At 46.2% G+C, this 25,743-nt stretch overlaps 1 protein-coding gene across 7 annotated transcripts in view; it reads right to left on the bottom strand.

The window, feature by feature from the left end:
• LOC118725574 (protein HIRA) overlaps nt 1-25,680 on the bottom strand; it is a 59,393-nt gene extending 33,713 nt beyond the window's left edge. For 4 of the 7 annotated variants that reach the window (XR_006742354.1, XM_036449508.2, XM_036449509.2 and 1 more), the window contains exons 1-7: nt 25,384-25,680; nt 11,131-11,193; nt 9,030-9,140; nt 7,712-7,802; nt 6,282-6,376; nt 1,157-1,252; nt 267-427 (exon numbers count right to left, since the gene is read on the bottom strand). Coding sequence is in view for 6 of the 7 variants with exons in the window: in XM_036449508.2 (XP_036305401.1) it covers nt 267-427; nt 1,157-1,252; nt 6,282-6,376; nt 7,712-7,802; nt 9,030-9,140; nt 11,131-11,193; nt 25,384-25,420 (654 nt within the window). In the remaining variant the exon portion in view is untranslated. Of the gene's footprint in view, nt 1-266; nt 428-1,156; nt 1,253-5,987; nt 6,057-6,281; nt 6,377-7,711; nt 7,803-8,820; nt 8,955-9,029; nt 9,141-11,130; nt 11,194-25,383 lie in introns of those variants that run through there. The other 3 variants (XM_045585499.1, XM_045585502.1, XM_045585501.1) reach the window with 3 other exon arrangements.
• Nucleotides 25,681-25,743: the final 63 nt, after the last annotated feature.

Genomic DNA, 25,743 nt, shown 5'->3' with positions numbered 1-25,743 from the left:
GCTGTGTGGCACAAGGTTGTGGGGTATCTCCTTAGCTTTAAAACTTTTAAATTATTTTCACTCCAAAGGCAGACTTTTGATAACATCTGAGAAATGAAAGATTTTCATCTCCTGACTCTTAGGGCCAAATGCCCAGCCCAGAGAACTCGGACAGTCTGCTCAGGCCGCCAGACTCTGATTCGCCCACCAAGCACCACCCCAGCCAGCTCCTCTGTGCACGGAGGCCAGGAAGGGTGCAGGCTGAGTTCTCTAGGCTGTCTCGTTACCTCATCAAAAGGCTTGGTGATGCTGGTCTCCAACTGCCAGTCCAGCGTCCTCCACACCTTCAGGCTGCGGTCATCAGCTTGAGAGGCAATATATTTACCAACAGGGTCCCAAGTCAACCCCTTTACCAAGCCAGAATGACCTCTCAGAGTAGCTAGAATTTCTGTGAAGGAAAATAAGAGATTGGAAAGTTGTTACTTAGAGGAAAACGATGAATCTGTATAGAAACATGAACTACAATCCATGGGTTATGGGATGGCCAACCAAGAGAAGGAACTTTAGGAGTGCACTTGGCCAATGCTTTTCAGCCCACGAGGAAAACATATCTAGATATGAAGCAGGAGCATAAGAAGTATCTTACTAGGTATAAACTGCAGTGCTATGCCAGGTTATGCCATCTGTCATGACTTCAAACACATTAATATGAAAAATTAATCTTTTGCAAAACTAGATTTGCTAGCCTGCATCTGCTCAAGGGTGTCACAGAGCAGGTGGCAACTGAGCTGAGGCCAGAGCCCAGTGGTGGAACGGCGACCCTTGAGGGCATATGTGTAGAGATGCTGGGGTGCACGTGAAGGCACAGCATGGGTAGGGGTGTCAGGGCAAGCTGAGCACAAGCTGGGCGAGGTCCCCAATGCCAATTGTCAGTGTGTCACCCTCATGATTTGTGGCACATGTTTACTATTTTTCTTTAACATAAAACTCTTTTAAAACCTTAAATATAACTGATTAAGAAAAATAACTGAATTACTGACAAGACACATGGATCCCTGTCCACTGTGAGACACATGCTGCCACCAGCCAGAGAGAGCAATCTTGCTCCAGACACCAATAGGCAGCAGGATGAGGAGCAACCCATTCCTGCCACCCCCCAGCCAGGGGAGGCCCAGACCTGGGAACTTCACTGCATTCCAGATGACGACAGTGTTATCCACGCTGCACGAAGCCAGCCAGGCGTCATGAGGAGACCATGCTACGTCCATCACATCTGGAAGACAGAGGGCTGGCATTGAGTGTCTTACCTGGAGTGCAGAGTTGGCAAGGGGGGCAAGCAGTACCACCCATCTGCCAGCTGGTGTCATGTTTGAAGAGACTTGACCTAGGACCATCAAAAGTAGACTCTTTTTGTAACCAATCTGCAAAACTTCCCTACTATTGATTATCAATTGGTCATAAATTTTCAAGGATCTAACTGATCCTGCCCTACCCCTTTCATACACGAGACGACTCAGGGCACAGCTGAAAGCTTGGTGTCTTGTGGCATTGCACCCACCTATTAAAATCACGGCTCTGATACCTATTGGGTCTGTGGCTTGCTCCTCAACCCCGCTAAGCTCACTCCATTCTAACTGGGCCTACCTCACACAGCCCTTTGAGCATTGCAGGTTCTACACTCAGTGGAGAGCTTGACACAGTCAGAGCTTAATAGCTACTGACTGAGAGTGAAGCCATCTTCAGACCCTTTTCCTCATGAATTAGCTCTTCTCCAAGATCTGACAGGAGTTCCCCTTCCCTATGGAGCTGCCAAACACAATTAATCATACTCATTTCTTTGTGACTCAGTTTTCACATCTGAAGAATGAGGATTTACAATACAATAGGACCTATCCTAAATAAATACATACATACATACATACATACACACATACATAAGCAAGCAACTTCCTCAGAGGGTTGCTGTGAGGATTAAATGTGAGAATTGCTGTAGGAAGGCATCAGGCACACTCCAAAGCATCTATAAAAGTCAACGTGATGGTGACAATGCCCATCTCACATGCAGGTGTGATGGGCACGGTCTTACTGACCGTGCTCTTATTGCCTGATGCCATGCTAGGCACACAGAAGAGCTGGTGATATGAAGAGGAACACAGCAGCAAGTTATTAGCTTTCGAGTCCTTTCCTCATAGGATTTTCAAAAAGTGTAAGCAAAATCTTCAAAATTTCTATTGTATTTTTTTCTAATTAAAAAATATCTTCAGCCGAAACCGGTTTGGCTCAATGGTTAGAGCATTGGCCTGCGGATTGAAAGGTCCCAGGTTCAATTCCAGTCAAGGGCATGTACCGTGGTTGCAGGCACATCCCCAGTAGGGGGTGTGCAAGAGGCAGCTGGTCGATGATTCTCTCTCATCAATGTTTCTAACTCTCTATCCCTCTTCCTTCCTCTCTGTAAAAAATCAATAAAATATATTAAAAAAAATATCTTCAGTGACAGCTGGATGAATTTGCCCACATTTGCGTTTCATGCTGCATGCACGGGAATGCTGCTGTAACATTCTAACAGTATATGTGATCTTCAGGGCTTATTTTGATTTGTTCTGCGTTCTATGTCGTTGAGAGCATTTGCTACCACAAACAGACCTAATTTAACAATGAACTTTGACTGGGTTCCCGTTTTTCATACTAATGAGCATGTGGGTATGTGTCACTCTCCACATCCTGGATTGTTCCTTTGAGCCCATTACCCCAAAGTGGGAATCTGGGAAGAAATCTGAACTTTCCTAAGTCTGGAGTCTCTTAACACTGCAGACTGCTTTTCAAAGACCTCTATGACTTCACACTTCTATAAGCAGAAGGTCCATTTCAAGACTCCCCTAATAACTTGAGGATTATGATCTTTTCCCTTGTAACTTGTTATATTTTAAGTTTACTTTGATTAGTAGTGAAAGTGCAGGCTTTTCACATCTGTTTGTCTAGAGTTGTCTTGTCCTTAGATGATAGTGCTCTTGTTTTTGTTTTTTAATTTTTTTAATTAAATTATTATCTTTGTACATATACCATTAGTGCTCCTGTTTTGATGAGTGCTCCTGTGCAGTTTGGACCTAGGTCATAATGTGCATAATTATTTGTGCATTTGTTAGACTGTGCAGCGGTCTAATAAATACAAGGACCCAGAACCTCCCCTAGGAGCTGAGTCCAGGAGGGCAGACATGTGAACCCAGGACTTCACCGTGGTGCCCAAGTCCAAGAGCAGAGACATGGTTAGCTAGGAATCCAGAAAGGAGACGTGATTTTCTTTGCCATTTCCATGGACTATTTCTAAAAAATATATTTTTAGTGATTTCAGAGAGTAAGGGAGTGGGAGAGATAGAAACATCAATGAGAATCACTGATCAGCTGTCTCCTGTATGTCCCCCTACTGGGGATTGAGTCTGGAACTCAGGCATGTGCCCTGACCAAGAATGAAACCATGATCTTCTAATTCATAGGTTGACACTCAACCACTGAGCCACACCAGCTAGGCTCCATGGACTATTGATACTACAGGCATTAGCTGCAAATTCCATCAGTTTGCCTTCCTATATTGTAGATTTATGTAGCAAACTATTATTCTTCTTTGTGACATCCTTTACTGCCTGTTAACCTTAAAAAACATTCCTTCTGCTAGAGGTTTGATACATATTCAATTGTTTTTCTTCTGTTTTAATTATTTAGAATGTTCCTCTCTTTAATATCTGAGGTTTATTTTGGTGTATGCGGTATTTAGTGAGCTCACCACAAACTGCTAATGTTTACTCTATCCCAATGGGAAATAATTCTTTCTATTTAGGTACACTAGCCTACTTCAATTTTTAGTTTTACCCAATGTTGTTAGTTTGTCACTCTGTGACAAACAATGTAGCTTCCACAGGTTTCCTTATTCTTTCGGATGCCCTTTGGAGTCACTGCTGACGTCTGCAATCTGGGACCCCTCGGGGGATATTGGAAGCTGGTTTCGGCCCAAACCCCACAGAGGGACCCCACTGGTGCACAAATCCATGCACCCGGCCTCTTGTATGCATATAAGATCTTTGGTTAATCTCTTCCTGCTCCCCCCCCACCCCAATTCATCAGTCTGTTCCATGTTTCCATGCCAGTGTGTTGAGTATACTGGTTCAATCGTCGCTTAGACTTTTATCTATCTATCTATCTATCTATCTATCTATCTATCTATCTATCTATCTATCTATCTATCTTTCTGTCTATCTATATGCCTACACAGTAGGTCCACTTACACTGCTGCTAGGCAACGCAAACAACATGCCCAAAATCCAGCAAACATTTCTGTCCCACCCACACACACTCCCACCTCAAGTAATGGCAACTGCATCTTTTCCACTGTTCAGGCCACATTCTGATCTCACCCCAATTCCTCTGTTTATCTCACACCCCATATCCCATCCACCAAGAAATCTGCATCTGACCACTTTTCCTGACTTCCACCATTATGACCTAGACCCAAACTGCCATGGACTCTCACCTAGACTGTCAGCAGCCTCCTCAATGACCTCCCCAGTGCTGCCCTTTAGTTTCCCACAATGTGAACTCCATACAGCTGACAAGGCCTCCCCACTCCTCTGCTCAAAACCCTGCTCAGCCCTGCCTCACTAAGGAAGAGCCTCCATCATAACCCATGTTCCCCACCCGTTCACTCTCTCTACCCTAGCTCTGTGCTTCCTTGCACACACCAACCACACATCTACACTCCAGGGCTGTTGCCCTGGCTGTCCCCTTTTCCTGGAAAGCTCTTTGGAAGACTACATAGTTGTTCCTCCACCTCCATTTGATCTCTCCTTAGATGGCACCTTCTCAGCAAGGCCAGAAGAGAAATCAAGGTTATGGCTCAGCCCGAGTCTCAGGTGAGGAGCCCCATAAAAGCCTGAGGCCCCACCTCATGCTTGAACACCCTCATAGCTATCTGTGCCAAAGTTCCAGAAACCCATCTAGACTCCACAGTGAGCAGCTGGGAACAGTAAGAGTAAATTCCAGACTTTTACTATTATCAACAATAACAAAAGGCTACTGTCAGCTTTCACAAATTTAGAATCAATCTGGTCACCAAGAGGTGAGTTTGTTCACCTTCAAAGTGTCTGCAGAATATTTGCTGAGCATACATATAGCTGATGCTTTCCAAACCTCTCACTCCTGTCCAATGTTTCCCTCAGAGCTCTAAGCTCCATTCCAACAGTCTCTTGACATTCTCTCCCCAATTCCCTCAAACATAGCTTACCCAACAATGAACTGGTGTCCATCCCATAAGACTATTCTTCTTATGATTTCAGTAGAGGACAACCACTGGCTATTCATGCACCCAGCTAGGACTTTCCTTCAACACTCCCCTTGCTCTATCCTAACAATTTCCCAAATAGTCTCTTCCTCTCTATTCCATTTATCATAGATCTATGTCAGGCCCTTAGTTTTTATCTGAACCACTGACACAACCTTCTTTTCCCCACAGCTGTCAGAAGGATTTCCCTCTTGGCTTCAAAGCTTTTAGTGACTCCCTGCCTCTTCCACAATAAAGGACACACTCATTAAAAGGGAGCATGAGCCTTCCATGACCTGGTCCCTGTACACTCAGCTAGCCCCACTCTGTGCTGTTTCCTGCCTTGTATATAAAGACCCAACAGTGGTGAAGTGCTGCCTACTCATTCACTGAAAACCTCTCACTTTTGCTGTTCTCCCTGCCTGGGAAACCCTCCAGGATAGTCCAGGGCAAGAGAGACCATAGGCTTTCTGAGGTAAGACTAAGTGATATTTGCTCTGGCATCTCTCCTGCCTAACAAAGTGCACATCACATGGTTTTAGACTGCAACTGACGGACTGACATTTCTCCTTTTCAGTCCAAATTGGCAAAATGTGTCTAAGTCTATTTACAACACTTTGCAAACATACTCAGGGTCAAATAAAAAACGTCATTGGGCCCCTGTATTGTAGTTTCTGTGGAATAAATAAAGTGCGCTTACGGACTTAGTGATCCACTGATGAAGGTAGTGACTCAGTTCACCAGGATAAACAGCAGAACGTGGGGAGTTCTACATTAAAAATATAAACATATACCCCATGAGGGCAGGAGTGGGGGCACTGAATGCAGCTGGAGGCAGGCAGTGGGGACGATGACTGCACAGACCTTGAGGGACAGGCAGGGTATGACCGATGGTGATGGGGAAGGGTGACCCAGACACAGAGCTGCTGAAGGTACTGCTGCTGGTCTCAGACAGCTGCTGGGGCCGCCCAACCCAACAGGCAGCCCCACTCACCGCCTGAGTGACTCCGGAGGATGGAGACACATCGCCACTGCTCCACGTTGGCAAGCTTACCACTGGAGCCGAAGACAGTGCTGGGGCCGATGTACCTGTGTGAGAGAGGAATCAGAACGGCACTCCACGGAGGCTCTGGCACTGCACAGAGATGCTCACTGCAGCATGGCTTATCATGGCAGACAGAACAAAGCAAAATCAGACAATGGTGGAAGCACTGAATTGCTGATCAGCAGGAGCTGATGGGTAAATTATTTGCACTTGATGAAATATTACACAGTTATCACAAAGCGTGTGGTGAAAGACTAGCCGCTGCCTGGGAAAATGTTCACAATATATAACTAAGCAAAAGAAGGAGGCCACAGGACATATAAAATATGTCACTATGTAACGAAAAAATTACATGTACGCATGGAAAATGGATCAGGACACACATAAATAACACCAAAATATTAACCATAGCTTTCTTTAGGTGGGGGGATTATCATATTTTTCTTTTATATTTTTTAGTTTTCCAAATTATATACTTAATATTATTTATATTGGCTAAAGCAGCAAGCAGAATAAACAGTAGTTTTTGAGCCCTCTTACAAAGAATTGAAGGCCTCGGCCTTAACAGCTGAGGCAGAGAAAGCACCTGAATCATGGGTACTAGCTCCTGGCACTCAAGCAGTCACGTGGGCTCCCGGGGAGGTGGTGCCTACACCACTGACATGCCTCTGTTGACAGCCTTCACTCCTGTAGAATTCTTCACAAACTCACAAAGACCTTGCTGGGGCAGCTGGGTGGGACAGTGTGCCTCTGTCTCAAAGCCACGGCCATAGGGCCACTCTGGCTGAGCAGTGGGGTAGGTTTGACTGGCCTGGGGACTGGTATGGAAGAGCCCCAGGACCCACCCTGAGCAGCAGCCTAGGTGTAAAGAAGAGTTTTCTAGGTGATGGTTAGCTCACTATTGGTGCAGAGAAAGGGCTTTCAAGTGAGGACTCCTTAGCGGTCAGGGTTGAGGCAGACAGAAAATGAGGTGAATGGCTAAGAGGGCAGGCTCTGGACCCCTTCCCAGATTCCATCAGAGCACCGTGACTTTTCACCACATTACATGATGGGAAATCTCATTTAAAGAACAAAACAAAGGAAGCCATAACATCAGCATTGGGTTTCCACCTAAAAAGAAAGGGTTATGGAAGGGATTCACCCTTTCTTTTTAGGTGGAAACCTTATTGCCTGGCAAGGGACAGTTGAGCAGGTCACGAGGGAGGCTGGTGGCCTTCTGACGCCCTGGTCAGGCCCCCTGCTCCTGGCCTACGTGTGCTTCCTGTTTCTTATGAAGTTGGGACTCTGGGGACTTCAGTGCCAGGGTAAAGAAAGTGACTGTGAAAAAGACCAGCAAAGAAGCTAAAAATAAAATGTGAAGAAAGGAAAATGATGCTTACGTAGCCCGCTTCCACACCATAATCAGTTTGTCATCTCCCCCAGAAGCTAAATACATCCCACTGTTTGACCACCGCACACAGTTCACACATGCTGGGAAGAAAAAAAAATAGGATGATGAAAATCCAATAGTCATTTGTTTAAGCAGAGTTTGGCAAGATGCAAAGGGTTTATAAAGTCTAATCTATCTAATCTATTCAAGGCATCTACTATGTGAGAGCCTAGAAAAACATTTCAGTTCAAGCACTAATCTACTTGTGCTATCATAACAAATGGCCAGATAGAGCCTGGAGGGTGAAAGGCTACAGAACCTGAGAGGTGTTAGTGCTGGATGAAGTAGTCAGTAGGAGGAGGCTCGCTGCCATGAAAACTGGTAAATACCTACATCTCATTATTTAAAAAGGGCTGTCTAATGATGAGATGTATTTCTGAAGAGGGATTACTCTTGACAGGAAGACATGTGCTAAAGAGGCCTTCTCCAGAGCTTTCAGGGAGCAGCTTGGGTAAAACATAAAACTCTGACTTCATTCCACCTGTCAGCAATTAAATTCGGATTTTCCAGACTCCTCAGAACTGCACTCCATTGATCCTGCACTCAAACACTGAGACCAGCAGGAATCCCTCTTGGATCCTGTCATGCTGCTGCCTCTGGGAGCACTCACGGCTCAGCCTTTGGGAGCCCAGCTATACGAGGAACACTATCCAAGTTGTGGCCCACACAAGGCTTATGAGTGACTTGCGCTCCAAGTTGGAGGACGCCCAGAGGCATGTTGGGAGAACATGAACATACAGAGCAAAGGCGGGGGAATGTAACCGTTAAAGGAGCATTTCAGGGGAAGCAGCCAGGTAGGAACCCAGAGCCAAGTACAGTCACCCTGATGCTCAGGGGCAGGAAACTGAGGCACTAATGCAGGAAAGAAAACCACATACTGTCCAGCAACCAAAAGGGTCCTGGTGGCGGGTCTCTGAGTGACACAGTGGCAATCTGAGACATCTTCTAAGTTGTCTCTTACACACCCTTCCCAGAACCCGACTGCTTCCAGGTTGCTGGCCCCAAAGCCCCATGGAATCAGGCAGTAACGACTCATGAGCAGGAAATCACCAGAGGTACCTGCAGACTGTCCAAAGATGGTTCTGTGGGCGGGCCGAGTCTTCTGCCGAATAACTCACCCAGGTGTGCAGCCAACATCTGTGCCTTCAGACAGCAGGCCGAGGGGAGTTACCGCCGCACGGGGCCTTATCTTTCTAATTACAAACACATGTGCTAACCTCGGGCACTCTGCCAACACGAAAAGCCTGCAAAGGGCCACTCTGTAATACCTAAGTGATTGTCCATCTGGCAAAGCATCTTGGGAATATTTTCATCCTTCTCGTCATCCTCCTGGAGGACTGGAGACATATTCCAGATCACAACCTTCCCAGAATCCTGTCCTGGAACGAAGGGGCAGAAATAACTTAATGCACAAGGAACAGACTATTAACCATGAGACACAATCCTCACTTAGCTTTCGTAAATCACAACTAACTAGATTGGGGGAGACTGAATTTGAATTACTAATATAAGTTACTGCAAAGAAGAAGAAAAACAAGTGCTTCTAGGGACTAAAAAGTGTGGATTTAGTACTGTGCCGAGGCCACCCGACTTTATGAAAAGAATTCTAGACCAGAATCCAATGAGGACCAAGTTCTGCTCTGGCCTCTAACTCAGGTCCACCAGAGGCCCCTAGAAGGTTCTCATTCCTGCCCAGTAACCAAAAGGGTCCTAGTAGAGGGCCTCCAAGTGACACAGGGGCCATCTGAGGCATTTCATAAATTGTCTTTTACACACCCTTCCCCCAAACCCTGCTGCTTCCAGGTCGCCGGCCCCATCTGTAAATGAAGAGGATGGAAGAGCCTAGGCCCCAGCACCCTCCCAGGTCTCTGCATGGGATTCTCTCCCTTTTCAGGTGTTGTCTGCAGTCCATGGCTGTTCTCACAAAGACCCAGTCTGAAATGTGCCTTAAACACTGGAAAAGGTCCGCGTTATCTCACCGGCTCTTTGCCATCTACAGATGAGAGACCAACCAAAAGAGGGCATTTCGGGGGCCTGTGGTCATAGGCTGATGTATTATTGGGCTAAAAAATATATCTATGCATTTCAGTAATGATTTCTCTTTCTAAGATTTCCATCACTGATAGCTAACAAAAGTCCAGCCATCCTTTAACTTTCTGTTATAGAGGGGCCGATGCTCTGTCCACCGAGCCAAACCAGCTAGGGGGTAAACATATTTTTCAACCAGCTCTTCTGGAGTGTACTATGCCAAGCAGGTCAGGAAGGTGTGCCTCTTCTCGTGGACGAGGAGAAATCTGTTACCCCCGCTAAGTCCACCGGTCCTAGGTGACACCTGTGGGCACCTCTCGGGTGCAGCCGGCAGCACGCTGGAAGGAGATCAAGGCTTCCCTGTAAGCCCTGCAGCAGGAAGTCTTCAGACAACCTGCTCTGCAGCACCTGCGGACCTCGCACTCACAGGGGCGCTCTCCAGTCCTGTCCAGGGAGGCCTCAGCCAGAGGGAGACCTTGCTCTGGAGTGAAGCTGCTGGGGGACTGGGCTCTGCGGGAACGCTACTTTGTGTGACCACATATACATCTTGGTGTCCTGGCCTCAAAAGTGACTTTGCCTTTCCAGAGTTGTTACTGCAATATTGCAGCAGACACTGGGTGAAACACACTGACAATACCATGGGTCATCTTTTCAAATAGTGTGCTGCACATCTGCGTTTGCCCTCTATTGCAGGTGAATTGCTTTGAGCGTGGAGATTCGGCCTGATAACTACATGACTGACTACAGAGGTTAACCATCTCCTCCCCCTTTACAGATGAGAAAGCACTGCCAGAACCAAGATGAGGACCAAGGGCCCTTGCCTCTGGGGCTGGCGCTTTGTCCATGAGACTACCTGCCACTTTTCATGCTCAATAAGCTTGGGCTCAGATATGCAAATTGATTTCAATATCAACCCAATAAATAGAAATTAGAAAGATACACTTGTTATAGAAATATCTATATAGAGCACACTCTAGTGTAGGGGTGTCGAACTCAATCAGAGAAGGGGCCAAAATCTAAAATCCAGCCTAAATCGCGGGCCGAATGGTTTACTGAACAGTCATAAACTGTCATTGTGATGGAAACACAGCGGAGTGCAGTGATGACAGCGCGGTGCGGGCCACATTGCAAGGCCTGGCGGGACGGATTTGGCCCGCGGGCCTTGTGTTTGACACATGTGCTCTAGTGCAAAAAAGGGATTTTGATGTGACTTGTTCAGACTTAAACTGAGTCACATCTATACTGAAAACAGCAAATATTCTTTCTGTAGCTCAATGGCTGGCCAGGAGAAGCAGAGCTGGGCGCAGGGCTGTGAGCATTCCTGTTATTCCATGAACATACCTTGTCCTCCAGTTGCGAACTTGGTCCCGTCAGGGTGAATATCAACTGAAAATATTGGCTTGCCTGGAAACAAAGAAAAAACACACACAACATTGACTTGGCTTCTATTCACTGAAGAATAGCAACAGACTCAAACTTTTAAAATACTGGTTATTCAAACAATATCCCTAATCACTGATCGTAGGAAAAATAATATATTACCAATGTACACTTACCCGAGAGCGAGGGCAGAGTGACCTAAATTTTAAAGTATAAACTGCTGAACACTTTCCAACTGACATTAACTAGATGAAAGTATAAAAGTGGGAAAAGCAATCTGTCCCTAGAATGACTGAACCCGGAGGTCACCTGGCATTTACACTGGGGTCTACTGGATCAGAGCTTGACACCTTCTAGGGATGCATGTTTGCATAGTCTATTCATGACAACGGCTCGGAGTCACAGGGGCTATGGTATATACGTACTACTACATCCAGCCATCTCCCCGTCCCATGGATCAGCCTGGACACGGGATGCACCATGCCCTGGCTTTTCTGCTGACTGAGAGCTGGGAAGGGCCAGTGGTTGTCTGCAACACACTGCTTCCCTCACCATGCTTCTGCTTCCAGAAAGCTTCGCCCCCATACATTTGTGCTGCATCGATGTCCACGAAGAGTCGGCCTTCTCGGCGTCTCCTTTTGCTGATCCTCCTTCCACGGTACGTGCCCGATGTCCAGACAGATGTTCGCTGGTGAGTGGTAGCTCAGTTATATTTGTTCAGTGACAAGCTTAGATGGCATGACAATGGACTGGGCAAGAGCAATTGCTGTTGCCAAAGAGTCTCTTAGTCAAGCACGCGCTACTGCCGTCACCCACGGAAAGGCGGTATGGGCACTAGGACAAGAGTTACCGGCTCTAGAATTACAAGGTAGCAAGTGTGGGCAGTGGCTGCTTAGGAGCTGCAAGTCTTGCCAGGGCTCACATCCATGTGTGGAAATCAAAAGGCAATGTCAGCGATGGCCCCGGTGGCACCCCTTCCCTCACTTCTGACGTCTCACAGTCTCATGAAGGAGCTGCCCAGGCTGGGGGAAATGCGCTCCCTTCTCTCTGGTCATTACGTGGCAGTGGGAGACACAGCTGTGCAAGGCCACCAGCAAGCAGGTACAAACTCTCAGGGAGCAAGTATTAATAAAAACCTAGGAAAATTTGAAAATCACACCACATGCTATTTCATCTCTAGTATTTACTGAATTCCCGAACAACAAAAGCTACCACAACAGGCCATGCTAGCAGCTCTGGCCTGGTCTCTGAGCCCCTTAGTCACTTCCAGGCCCACACCCAAAAGCCAGGATTCTACAGTGACAGCCAAGGAGCTGGGGACTGCACTCCGGGAGCACTGCAGGGTGCTCAAAGCGGTCCCAAACACATGACATTCCAGCCCTGGTCTGCTCTGAGCTTTCATTCCAAGAGTTCACAAGACAAGCCCTGACACAGCTTGGTACTGCATAATCTCTGAAGGAGCCAGCCCCAGCAGTGGAGTGCACTTAGACCTGAAGAGGAAGCCTGCAAGTTATTATTCTCCAATAGCCTGGACAGGGCAGACCTGATCACTCCCTCCTTCACCTTCATCTTCAAGAAAGGACTCCAGAAACTATCATACAGGGTGGGCTAAAAGGGCAGGTGCTGAGAACACAGGTAAGGACTGAAAGTGCTCCAACTGGTCCTTCCATGCAGGTGCACACCCACACCCTTCCTGGGCTTGGTGGCTGCCATGTGGGATAAGCCAGAGTCCCACATGCTGCTGCTGAGAATGTGCCAGCTTTTCCCATAGGCTGAGGACCTGGGAGGGAAGCAGTTGCGAAAAGGTGGGTCTCTTGCCTATCTGGCTGTGAGATATGCCTCACAGGCGAGCCTCAAGAAACAAGACAGGACAACTGGAGCTGTGGGCCCAGCCTTGAGTGGTGCAGATGCCACTGCTCCAAAGGCTGTAAGAAATGCTGAGACCATGGCTGGTGCTCAGACTGAGGCTTGGAGTGCAGCCAGACACCAGAGACAGTGACCAATTAGCACCGTAGGAGCCTTGGGAACTTCAAAAGAGCAGATATCTCTAAGTATAATGAGAACAGCAGCGGGAGCCCAGACCTCATCAGTGCTGCCATCTCCTCTTGGAGCCTCCTGGGCATCTGAGGTGCCAGCCAGCCACTCCTTCTCGGAGAGCCAGAGCCATGCTGGGAGGTGTTCTATGGAGCCCTACCTTTCCAAGGCCAGCCCCTCGCCTCTCTGCTCATGACATGCTCTGAGTACCTCAAAACCTGCAGGCAGGCCAGGCCATTCTATAAACCTCACCTGGCCCACTGAGGTAAATACTTCTGACACCCTCATTTTACCATGAGAGGGAAACTGAGGCATACAGAGAGGTTAAAAAAAAGTTGCCCCAAACTAGTGGTCAGCAAACTGTCCCTCGCGAGGCACGGTTTGCCGCTGTTGACTAATGAGTTTGCCGACCACTGCCCCAAACCATACAGCTGTCTGAAAGAGTCTAGGTATCTGGCTTCAAAGCCCAAGGCATTAAATACTGCGGTTTGCTGCCTCTACAGGGGACTAATGTCCAGAACATAGAGAGAACTCCTAAAATTCAATGGCAAAAATAGGAAAAAACTTCATTAAAAAATGAGCAAAGTACTTCAATAGACATTTCTCCAAAGAAGACATACAAAATGGTCAACAAGCATATGAAAAAAATCTCAATATCATTAAACTATCAAGGAAATGCAAGGAAAACCAGAATGAGATATCATTTCACATTTTTGAGGATGGATACTATCAAAAGAAGAAAAAGGAAAAGAACAGTACTGGTGAGATATAGAGAAACTGGAACACTTATCCATTGCTAGTAGAAATGTAAAATGGTGCAGCCACTATGGAAAACAGTGTGGTGGTTCCTCAAAAAATTAAAAATAGAATTACCTAGAATTCAGCAATTCCACTTCTGGGAATATATTCAAAAGAATTAAAAGCAGAGACTTGAAGACATATTTGTATACCCATGTTCATAACAGCATTATTATTATTATTATTATTATTATTTAACATATTTTAAAAATATATATTTTGTTGACTTTTTACAGAGAGGAAGGGAAAGGGATAGAGAGTTAGAAACATCGATGAGATAAACATCCACCAACTGCCTCCTGCACACCTCCTGCTGGGAATGTGCCTGCATCCAAGGTACATGCCCTTGACCGGAATCGAACCTGGGAACTTTCAGTCCACAGGTCAATGCTTTATTCACTGAGCCAAACCGGTTAGGGCCACAGCAGCATTATTCACAATAATCAAGAGGGAAAGCAATCAGTGTCCTTTGATGGATAAATGGATAAGCAAGTTGTAGTATATCCATAAAATGTAATATTATCAGTCTTAAAAAGGGAAATTCAGATATGCTACAACTGGATAAACCTTAAAGACATTATACAAATTGACATAAGCCAGCCACAAAAGCACAAATACTGTATAAATTCACTTATATAGAGTAGTTAAATTCATAGAGACAGAAAGAAGAATAGTGGAAAGGGGAGGAGGGCGGAAGAAAGGGGGTTAAAAATTTTTAAAAAAGAAGAATAGTGGTTGCTAGGAGTTGAGGAAAGGGAATATGGAGAGTTGTCTCTTACCAGGCATATACTTTCGTTGTGGAAGATGAGAAAGTTCTGTAGATATTTTACACAACAATGTGACTATACATAACATTACTGAATTTTATACTCAAAAGATTAAGATGATAAATGTTTTTTTTTATATATATTTTATTGATTTTTTACAGAGAGGAGGAGAGAGGGATAGATAGCTAGAAACGTCGATGAGAGAGAAACATCGACCAGCTGCCTCTTGCACACCCCTTACCGGGGATGTGCCCGCAACTAATGTACATGCCCTTGACCGGAATCGAACCTGGGACCTTTCAGTCCGCAGACCGACGCTCTACCACTGAGCCAAACCGGTTTCGGCAAGATGATAAATGTTATATGTATTTTACTACAACTTAAAAAATGCGAATCAAAACCAAACCAAACATATATCTATAAGGTAGAGGGGTATGGAAAGGTGATAGGTGTGGTTATAGAAGGTGCTGGAACTGCTCAGTGTCTTGACTGTCGTGGTGAATACACGAACCTAGACAGGGAATATATTGTATAGAACTAAATACTCATCTACACACAAATTAGTAAAATAAAAGTGGGGAAATCTGAATAAGATAGGTGGACTGTGTCAATGTCAATGTGGTATTATACTATAGTTTTGCAAAATGTTACCACTGGGAGAAAATGGGCAAAGTGTACACAAGATCTATCTATTTCTCATTATTTCATTCAATTGCACGTAATTCTATAATTATCTCAATGAGATACACACATGGTCTGTTTTTTAAAAACCAAATATATATATATTTTCTTGTGTGTAATAACACGAAGGTAATCAAGGTAAACAGCAAACCACTTGTGATTGTCATAACAAAACAAATTATTTTCTTGTGCAGGTGATAATGTACATACTTGACAATCAGCAGTCTCTCTGGAGAAACTCTTGCACCTAAGCACTCTTAATATGCAGTTCACACCTCTATCCAGCTGCCTACCCGACATCTCAACCTTAACTGCTCCAAGACAGAACTCCTGATCTTCACACCCATACCTGCTCTGCTGGCTGTCTGCCCATCACGGTTAAGGCCATGCCTTAGACAGAAGAAGCCAACAGGCTGGACACAACAGCCACACTGCCTATGACTTTCCTGGCCTCATTTCCTGGCCGCCTTCCCTCTAATCACCGGTCCAGTGTCCTGGCCTCCTCTCTGTTCCTAGACTGCACCAGGTGCCCTCCCACCCAGTGCCCTGCACTGGCTTTCCTGAGCCGGAAGCTCTTCTCCCAAACAGTACAGAGGCTCCTTCCTTGCCTCCTCCTAGCATCTACTCAATGTTGCCTTCTCACTGAGGCCTACCAGAGCTGTCCTATTTGAAAGTGTTACTTCCTCAACCAGGCACAACCCATCCTGCTAATACTGATCTGTTTTTTTTCTTAACTAATTTATTACATAGTATATAATTTCCTTTATTGTATCTCTGCTCACCCTACCCACCAGAATGTAAACTCCAAGAGCTCAGCCATTTTTGTCTGTTTCAGTCATGGAGCCATTCCCAGCTACGGCGTGGTACTTAGCAAGCACTCAATAAATATTTGCTGTTAATTGCTGGAGAAAAGGCCCAAAATTCAAACACATCTTCAGAGTGTCACTAGCATCCCAGTCTTTGGAAGGTAGGCTTCTCATCTGAAGAGGGGACAGATATCATCTACCACTTCACAGAGCCACCTGCTGCTATTATCTCTACTGCTTTCAACCACAAACACTTCTCCAGCCTTAAGTGAGCAGTACCACAATGACATCCATAGGTGTCAGGTGGCCGAGAGACTCAAAACACAGCATAGAAGGAAGCTGAAGCAACCATGCAACCGTTACCCCTCCCCCTTCCCTAACTAAGGTAGGAGAAAGTGACAGGTATATCATTTATAGACCTAATCACTTCTGCAGCATTTGCCAACATATAATTAAGTTTTGGTAACATTCACTACTTGTTTCTTCATACTCTTTTCTCCTCTAGTTTTGCAGAACATAGATATTCCTTAAAAGTTATCTGCAACATGGATTTCTATAAATATAATAGTCACTTCCAGTTCTATCAGAAAATTAAGAGCATGAGGACCACATTCCCACTGGAGGGCAGAGATATATGTTAGCTTGACAACCATAGCAAGAAAATAACACTGTAATTTATAATACTGTGTTGCATATTTGAAAGAAGCTTAGAGAGTAAATCTCAAACATTTTCATCAGTGAAAAAAAAATTCTGTAACTATGTTTGGTGAGAAATGTTAACTAGAATTTGATGATCATTTTGCAATATATAGATATATTGAATCATTATGTTGTACACTTGACACTGATATAATGTATTTCAATTATACTTCAATTAAAAAGAAAAAGAAAATAACAAGCCTACCATATTAAATGGAAACTACACAGCAACATGTTAGCTATTCAGTTATATGTGCCATCCAAGGTCTGAAGGGAAGCTACACAATTAAAAAACTGGATTTGCTATGGTATCAGGAATTTGGCTAAGTTCTTAAAAATTTAGATACTTTTTAAACAAACAAAAAATAGAGACTCATAATGTGGTGTGTAAACTAAAATTTTTTATATTTATTTTTATATTTATTTATTTATTTATTTATTTATTTATTTTTAGCACCAAGCCACCAGTTACTTTTTTCTAAATGGTCCGAAAGACAATTTTAACAATGTATTTCCTTTTTTGCATTTTCAATTTTTTTTAAACAGGTATTAATTTTATAGTAAGAAAAATCATTCTACATTTTACAAATTAAAAATATCAAATAACAATATGCTTTGTTATCCATATGGCAATTGTCACACCAAAAATAAAGGTATTTGTCCTGTTCCTTAAAAACTCTAGAATGAAATAAAAAACAAACAAATAAAGAAAACTCTAGAATAGAACTCCAGGGTTTTTCGAGAGAGAGAAGGCAGAGAGGCCACTCATCACACAGCTGCTTGGGGAAGGCCCTGTGCAGTGGCCTCACCTGGCCCCCCTGTCTAATTGAGTCTGGGCTCTCTCTCCATCTGCTTTCATAATCTTACTGATCTCGGTGGACAGCATGGGAGTCACCCACCCTTTAGCCCTCCCTTATCTCATATCCCATATTCTACCCTGGCAGCTCTACCTCAGCAATACATCTGTAACTCAAACTCCCTGGGGAGGTGTAAATGTTCCATATTTTGAGTGGGAAATAGATTACAAAGTGTATTTGTCAAAAAATTCATAAAATTGTACACCTTAGGTCTGTGTACTTGTCCTTGTGTTGCTCTAGTCTCACTCAAATCATAAGTTCTCAAACCCACCGGGCTATTCTCTCTGCCTGGGATGCTCCTCCCTCAGATGGCTGCCTTCCTCACCTGCATGAGGTCTCTTGTGAGTGGATGCCATGGTCCCCTGTCCAGGTCCCTCCCTCCAGGAATGAAGCACATTGCCACAGCTGCAAAGCACATTTCCCTCACCCCACCCCTACACCACTTGTTATCTATTCTGTTCCATCTACTCCCCTTCCTAAAATGTTATATATTGTGTTCCATCTACTCCCCTTCCTAAGACACAATTATATAAATAGGCTCCTTGGATAAGGACTTGGGCAGAATGCTTCCCCCTTACCCTAGCCGGTTTGATTCAGTGGACTGAAGGGTCCTGGGTTTGATTCTGATAAAAGGCATGTACCGTGACTGCAGGCTCCCAGCCTCAGAAGGCAACCAACCGATGTCTCTCTCACATTGGTGTTTCTGTCTCTCTCTTTCCCTTCCACTCTGTCTAAAAACAAAACAAAACAAAACAAAACAAAAACCCCAACGTAAGTGAGGATTATAAAAAAAAAAAAAAGCTTCCCTCTCATTGTTGGAATCCCCAGCAAATTCTACTACAAAGTGTGATCTTTAGAAAAGCCAACCAGAATGAGCAAGGAGTTTGTTGAAGCAAATCAACTCAACCAGCCAAGGGTAACAGACACTGGGAGCTGCCCGACCATCAACCTTTCTCCAGTATTCAACACTCACCGGACACTGACTGAGGGCCTACCCTGGTGTGTGCCTCACACAGTCCGAGGCCCTGGGAACAGAGCGTTAGCAAACACAAAGCCTCTGAGCTCACTTTCAGTGGGAAGGTCTCTAACCCCAAGTTTAGTCAAGTATCACTCCCCCCGCCCCCATGTAAGCCAGCAGGCAATAGTGACTAGTGTAAGAAAAGGCAAGAGAGCCCTAGCTAGTTTGGTTCAGTGACTAGGGTCTCAGGTTTGATTCCAGTCAAGGGCACATGCCCTGGTTGCAAGCTCAATCCCCAGTAGGGAGCATGCAGGAGGCAGCTGATCAATGATTCTCTCTCATCATTGATGTTTCTTTCTCTCCCTTCCTTTCTGAAATACATATATTTAAAAAAAAAGAAAAAGAAAGAAAAGGCAAGAGGAACACAGGCCTCTCCCTGAAAGCATTCTGTTGATACTCCATGACCAAAGAGCTCTCAAAAACCAGATGCCAGAAGAGACGCCACGCACACCTCAAGGCCCTGTGAGTGGCTACAGAAGCAGCCAGAGAAAAATATCCAAGCACAAGGGGACTCCTGGTACCACACTGAACCACACGGTTTCTGGAAGCTCTTTGCAATGGGTACTCTTATCTCCCTGGGACCGAGGTGCCGCACAGAGACCAACACTTGGTCATTAGAAAGAGTAAGCCTGGGCTCTGACTGGAATCTGGGTGTGACCCCCAACTCTTTCCCTTTACATTTAGTAGGTCACCTCATTTTATGCAGCCTGTTTCCGCCTGCAAATTCTGCGGCAAGTCAAAGAGAATTTCAAGGGGAATTGATATAACAAATCCTGAAATGGGTCAGCTTTGGGTGTGTTAATTTAGCATCTTAAGAAGCCACGGCCTTCCATCTGCCCGTCCTGTCATCCTCATGGTTACAGGCTGACTGCCATGTGCAAACCTAGTGAAGTCCAGCAGAAGAAAGGCCTCGCACAGCTCTTCTTACCTGATTCCAGAGGAGCCCCCAGCACACGTCCTTGCCCAGTCTTACTGGCTAGAATGGCATCAAATCCTCAAAAAATCTCCAGCTTAGGGCTATCAAAACTTGCCCCTGCAGCTTGGCCTGCAGAAGAGCGCAAACGCCTGAAAAACACTGGGATTCTGCTGGACAGAAATAGGGGCAGACAACCCACAGTATGTGCATCACTCCCTTTTGCTATTTAATAATGTGGACACTACAGATGGACCCACTCACCACTCTAGGAGTTGCTGCTCACCTTGGTAAGATAATACAATGTGCTTGCATCGATTTTTGGTCCCAGGGCTCATTCCAGACCTGTTTCATGTGCTAGACACCTCTGTTGCCTCTAGGCAAACACCCTGATAAACGGGAGAACCTCGTAACCTCTGGGGCAAAGGAGACAGCCCTCTCCATGGTCAGACAGGACCCGCGATCAGTGCAATGCCAGCAGGTCCCCTCAGTGGCCAAAGCCAGGTGCTTCCCAGAGGTCCCTCCACGCTGTAAATTACAATTCTGTTCACGAAGTGAAAACATCTTTTCAACAACTTCTTAGATAAAAACAAATATTTAAGAAAACCCCATTTTTTAGTCCTCATTCTTGCTTTCTCTAAAAGAATAAACTCAGAGTGACCCAAATCTACAGTCACCTGCCTTTGCCCTGTTTCAGTGCCTATCCATTCCTTACCTCCACCACTCGTGACCTCCCTCATCATCTCTCTCCAAGACCCAGGGAACAGCCTCTGAACTCCTCTGGGGCCTTCTGGAGACAGCCTCCTCAGAAACCTCAATGTGCCCCTCTCCGGGCCCCTGGAAGGAAGTCTAAGCCTCCATCCAGGTGCTTAAGGCTCCGCCTACCAGCCCCATTCTCCCCTTCACCTGCTCAGTCATGCCCTAATATGCTGTCTCCTCTTAAGTGTTCTCAGCCCTCCCTGGGCCATTCCTCCTGATGCTCTCACAGCAGGGGGCCTTTTCCACCATCACAGTCCTCCTGGGGTCAAGGTTCAGCCCAAGGGCACACCACAAGCCAGGCCCCCCAACCGGGGGCCATGGCAGCTCACTCATTTAGCGCTGGTTTCCCTCTGCCCTGCATTCTAGAAGGTGGTATAGGTCCCTCTCCCACCTACTGCACAGCTTTCCATACATAGGGATAACCCTATGTACCATGAACTTTGCCCCAGAGGGTTCAATGTTTGGTGTATAAATCAGTCAAAAATCCACATGTGTATTATCCAAGGCAAAATCCCACCTAGTTTTCTTCTGAACCCTCTTTGCAATATATTCTGGTTGTTTTCTTAAATCGACCTATTGTCACCAGGTATAAGTCAGTGAGAGACAATGTAAAGAGAGCTCACATTTCCTGAGCCTTCACAGGGAGAGGGCAGGCAGGTGTTACTGGCTTCATTTAACAGATCTGGAAAAGAGATCAAAAGGACTTTCCTTGACACATTTGGTGAGCAGTAGAGCACAGAGACTCAAGAACAAAACCGACTTCAAAATAAAAGGCAAAACTATTGTCCTCAAGAATCAATTTAATTGGAATGATGAGACAAATACAAGAAAAGGCAAAAAAAAAAATATATATATATAATATATATTCTTATCTAGAGAGTTTCTCAACCTGGCGCTACTGACATTTGGGACAGAGGATTCTTTGTTGTGGATGCATGTCCTATACGCTGGAGGGTATTCAGCAGCAGTCCTGTGCTTACTCTAGATACCAGTAGCTCTCTTCCCTCCTCAGTTGTGAGAACCAAAAATGTCTTCAGACACCAGCCTGTTTGAGAACCCCCAATCTAGAGCAACTCTAAAGTGTACCTAACAACCACTGCAATCATACAATCTCTCTATTAGAACCCCTCCCAGCCCGTTCTGAGAGACAGGTCTGCAGGGCCCCTCCAGTAGCTGTGCAAGGGCCTCTCAACACCCAGTCCCGACTTCATTTCTGCACCATCCTCCCCGCATTTCCCCTTCAAGCTGACTTATTTATTTTCACCCAGATACAGAAGATGTCTCAATAGGATGTCTCAAAATCCTTTCTGGGATGAGACAGGGTAGGGGGGGAAATAATGCAATTACAGGACAGGAGAGAAAACATACCACAAAGCAATGTGATTAACCGACAAATTATCCCATTACTGAAAATTTGCCAAACACCTTTTACAACACTGCCATCAAAGTGTGAGCCAGAGGCCAAAGGAGGATGAGAGTTCTTCCAGTCCTGGTCCTGAAGAGCTGAGCATGAACACTGCCCAGGAGTGAGAGTTCCAGAAAAATTCTTAGGAACAAAGGCCGAAGGATGGGAAGAACCTATCTCAATGGAACTACCTAAACACACAAATACAGACTACATTTTCCTACAACCAAAATCCCAATCGCTTTCACTTTCTGACTAATATATGGTCATAACCTAACTAAGAAATGAACCTTTGGTCAAGCCTAAAATAAAATGAAATATAAAGAATACTATATCTAAGAACAGGGAGTAAAACATGTGAGCATGAACAATACCTGGCTCCTAACTTCTATGTAAGTTATAAATATTATTGGCTATTCTATATCTTAAGGCACTCTTTGGGTACAGGATGAAATGATAGGGGTGAGTTTTTATATTTACTCAATTTTACCAAGGTCCAGGAGTGAAATCACAATACCAAGAATTTACAGCCAATAAATAATGGCATCTTGAACCCAGTCTGACTCCATTTTCAAGGCTCATTTTACTGGGATATGACAACTTCAAAATTTATTAACTTACCACAGCGCAGAGAGTCTCACCTGGGGATGATTCTGCTCACCACGGGACAATGGCAATGTCTGGAGACATTTTTGATGTTACAATTGGGAGTGTAGGGGAGATGTGTGCCACTGACATGTGGTAGAGGCCATGGATGCTAAAATCCTACAACAGAACAATTCTATGGCCCGAAATGTCAACTGTGCTGAGGCTGAGGAACCTTATCTTAGAAGAAAGTTCTTACCACTATTATCATTATCAGCCAGGAAAACGAAGGCCTATACCCCAACATATGCTTCTCATTTTGCCTTAAACCGGCCCTGTTCTAGCTGCCTTTTCCACTTGTCTGAATGGATCCTACCACCTCAGAGGAATTGCTGCGCTCTCTTGCTCCATCCCTCTTTGGACTCTCAGACAACAGAAAAAGTATGTTCAAGCCACGTAACAAGTCAGGAGACATAAATGCAGAGAAAGGAAGCCAGAAAGTGAAATGATACCCTCTCCAAAGCACCATGGTCTTTTTTGTTTGTTAATCCAAAGTAAGCACCACCCACCACCACTTTGGCTTCTGGCTGAGCAGTTCCGGTCCCCACCAGCTCTCCCTAGTCACCAGTTTTTAAAGGACTGATCAGTAAGACTGGTCAGTAATCTACCAGGCGTCTTCAAACTACGGCCCTCGGGCCACATGCGGCCCGCAGAGGAGTCTGATCCGGCCCGCCAGGTTTTTTGGGCAGTGAGCGCAGCCGAGGTGTTACAGTAGGAATTAGTAGTTCATATAGTCCGGCCCTCCAGCTCTCTGAGGGACCGTGATCTGGCCCCCACTTTAAAAAGTTTGAGGACCCCTGACTAGACAATGATTATTTCCTGCAGGACAGTGGTAATTTACCATGACAGTTCTTCTGGACACTTGATAAGACAAAGGTTGATTTCAGGAGATTTTAAAAGCAAGGAAATTTAGCAAAAAACAAGTTTAAAATAAGTTCAATTCCATCACTCCAGAGTGCCAATTTTTTATATTTTTTATTATGTCTTAGGTTTCTAAAGTATTTTATAATCTGGGGTGCACTTTTGTGTCTTCCTTCCCAACCAAACATCATAATTGTACTGTGAATAAGGCGGAGCAATATCACAAAATTCCATCCTAAGACTATGGAGAGGCCACGCCCACTCTGCCAGGGTGGGATGCTTGGCTGTTGGCCTGATTGTAGACTCTCACTTGTTTGTACCTAGATAATCACTTAAGCACCTTGACTTATTCTTTTACACAGCACAGAACTTGTGACCTGCAAAGGAGCTAATCAGAAAGTTAGAAATTATATGGCAGAAAGTCAGAGAGACTGGAGAAGGGTAGGCTGACTATACACACAAACTGATCTAGGCAAAATTTTTATTTTAAAATAAAAAATTCCTTCAGATCTTCACTTACACCACAAACTATTTCATAATGAAATATTTCCTTTTCTAATTCACAAGCCCCATAATTTATAATTACTGGACATTTCCCCAGGTCTCCGGGGAAAGATCTGCACACTACACATCAGAACATCAACGTAGAAATCAACTTAGGAGAAATGGAACACTAGTTCACAGCTTTTGATTTCATGCACATAAACCTAGTGTGTCTTCATAAATTATAGAAACCTCATCTTTCTTACCTGTTCCAGCCAATATTTATCATGCATCCTTTATGTGGGAGATAAAGGATGCCAAGAGGGGCAGGGATAAGGAGGGGAATAAGGCAGTCTCTGCCCTGGGGGCATATGAAAAAAGGACACACGCACAGAGCACATCTAGTGGACTGACTCAGGAGGAACGGTAGAAGGAAAAGGGGACCCACCCGGGCCCTGGAAAATGATAAAGATATCACACAAGGAGAGAAAGGCAGAACACTTGTGCCTGAAAGAACATACATGTTCAGTTCAGTTACAGGAGCAGAGAGCAACCCGCAGATCAGGTACAAAACGGAAAAGCTACATGTGCAAAAAAGGCAGAAGCATCTCCTCTACTTGCTCTAAAAGAAAACTGATAACTCACTCTAGCTGCATGCAAACAGAAATGAGGAACCAGGAGGTGACCCTTTGCCTAGCAGTAGTCAGAGGCAGGCTGGGATCCGGGCTACAGGCCTTATTGCTGGAGGAGTGCTCCCTGGGCTTCCTGAGACAGGGGTGGCGAGGAGGACCAACTCCTGCAGCTGTGCCCACAGGGTAGAACTATGACAAAGCTGCTGGTTACACACCGCCTGTTCTCAGCTAGAGGCCTGGAAGAGTCAGTTTCCCCTCTCCTAGAACACACCTGTGTCGGATGGGCTGCTCAATCCAAGTCACCATGATGCCCCAGCTCAGAATAAAACGGGGTTCCTTCTGCTGGGGGACCTCAGCGCTCAGCCATAGCCCCCACTCCCCCCAATTGGGGGCACAGTGGCCAGACCCAGGCCTCCGCCAGCAGGGCAGAGGCGTGCAGGTTTCAGGTCTTCGCTCCGCCAATCAAAAGCTACAAGAGGGGCTGCGCCAGGTTTCCCCACACATCGAACCGTCTGAGCACATCCTGGCTGGTGCAGAACTGGCTGGCGCCCAAGGGCGCTCCCCAAAGCCAGGCCGCGGCGCCTCCACGGACCGAGGGTGGGTGGCCGAGGGCTCGGCGCAAGCGCTGGGGGCGGAGGCGGACTTGGCCGCAGCCGGGCGGGCGGGAGCACGTGCCGGGGCTCGCGGGTCTCCCGCTCCGAGGACAAAGTCCGTTACCTCCCGCTCCGCGGCTCTGGCACCGGGCACCCGGGCGACGGGAGCGAAGCGGGCACGGCCCCGCGCGCCGCGCCGACCCGGCTCCGGACCCCCGATCGGACGCCAGGCGTGGCCTCGGGCGACCTCCGTGTTCACTCACCATTGTGGTTGACCCAGGTCGGCTTCAGGAGCTTCATTGTTCGGCCGCCGCCGCCGGGCTGAGGCGAGAGCCGCGTCCTTCAGCGCGCGCGGGCCATGGGGCCGCCGCCGCCGCCGCTTTCTTCCGCGCCGCCCGCCCTCCAGCCGCCGCCCGCCCCGCGCCCTCAGTGCCGCCACGCCATCGCCGGCTCGCGCCCCAGGCCGCCGCCACAGCCGTCCCCCGCGCTCGGCCGCCACCGCCGCCGCCACAGCCGCATCCCCTGCACCGCTCCTCCTCCGGCAGCTCCCGGGCAACGCCGGAAGTCACGGCGCGCACCTGCCAAATCGCCCCGGCGGGAAACCGCTCCCTGCGCGGACGGGG

The sequence above is a fragment of the Pipistrellus kuhlii genome, unplaced genomic scaffold, assembly GCF_014108245.1.
Source record: "Pipistrellus kuhlii isolate mPipKuh1 unplaced genomic scaffold, mPipKuh1.p scaffold_m20_p_20, whole genome shotgun sequence".
Lineage (NCBI taxonomy): Eukaryota > Metazoa > Chordata > Mammalia > Chiroptera > Vespertilionidae > Pipistrellus > Pipistrellus kuhlii.
Note: the sequence above shows the minus strand (reverse complement) of the source record. Positions and strands in the feature narration are given on the sequence as shown.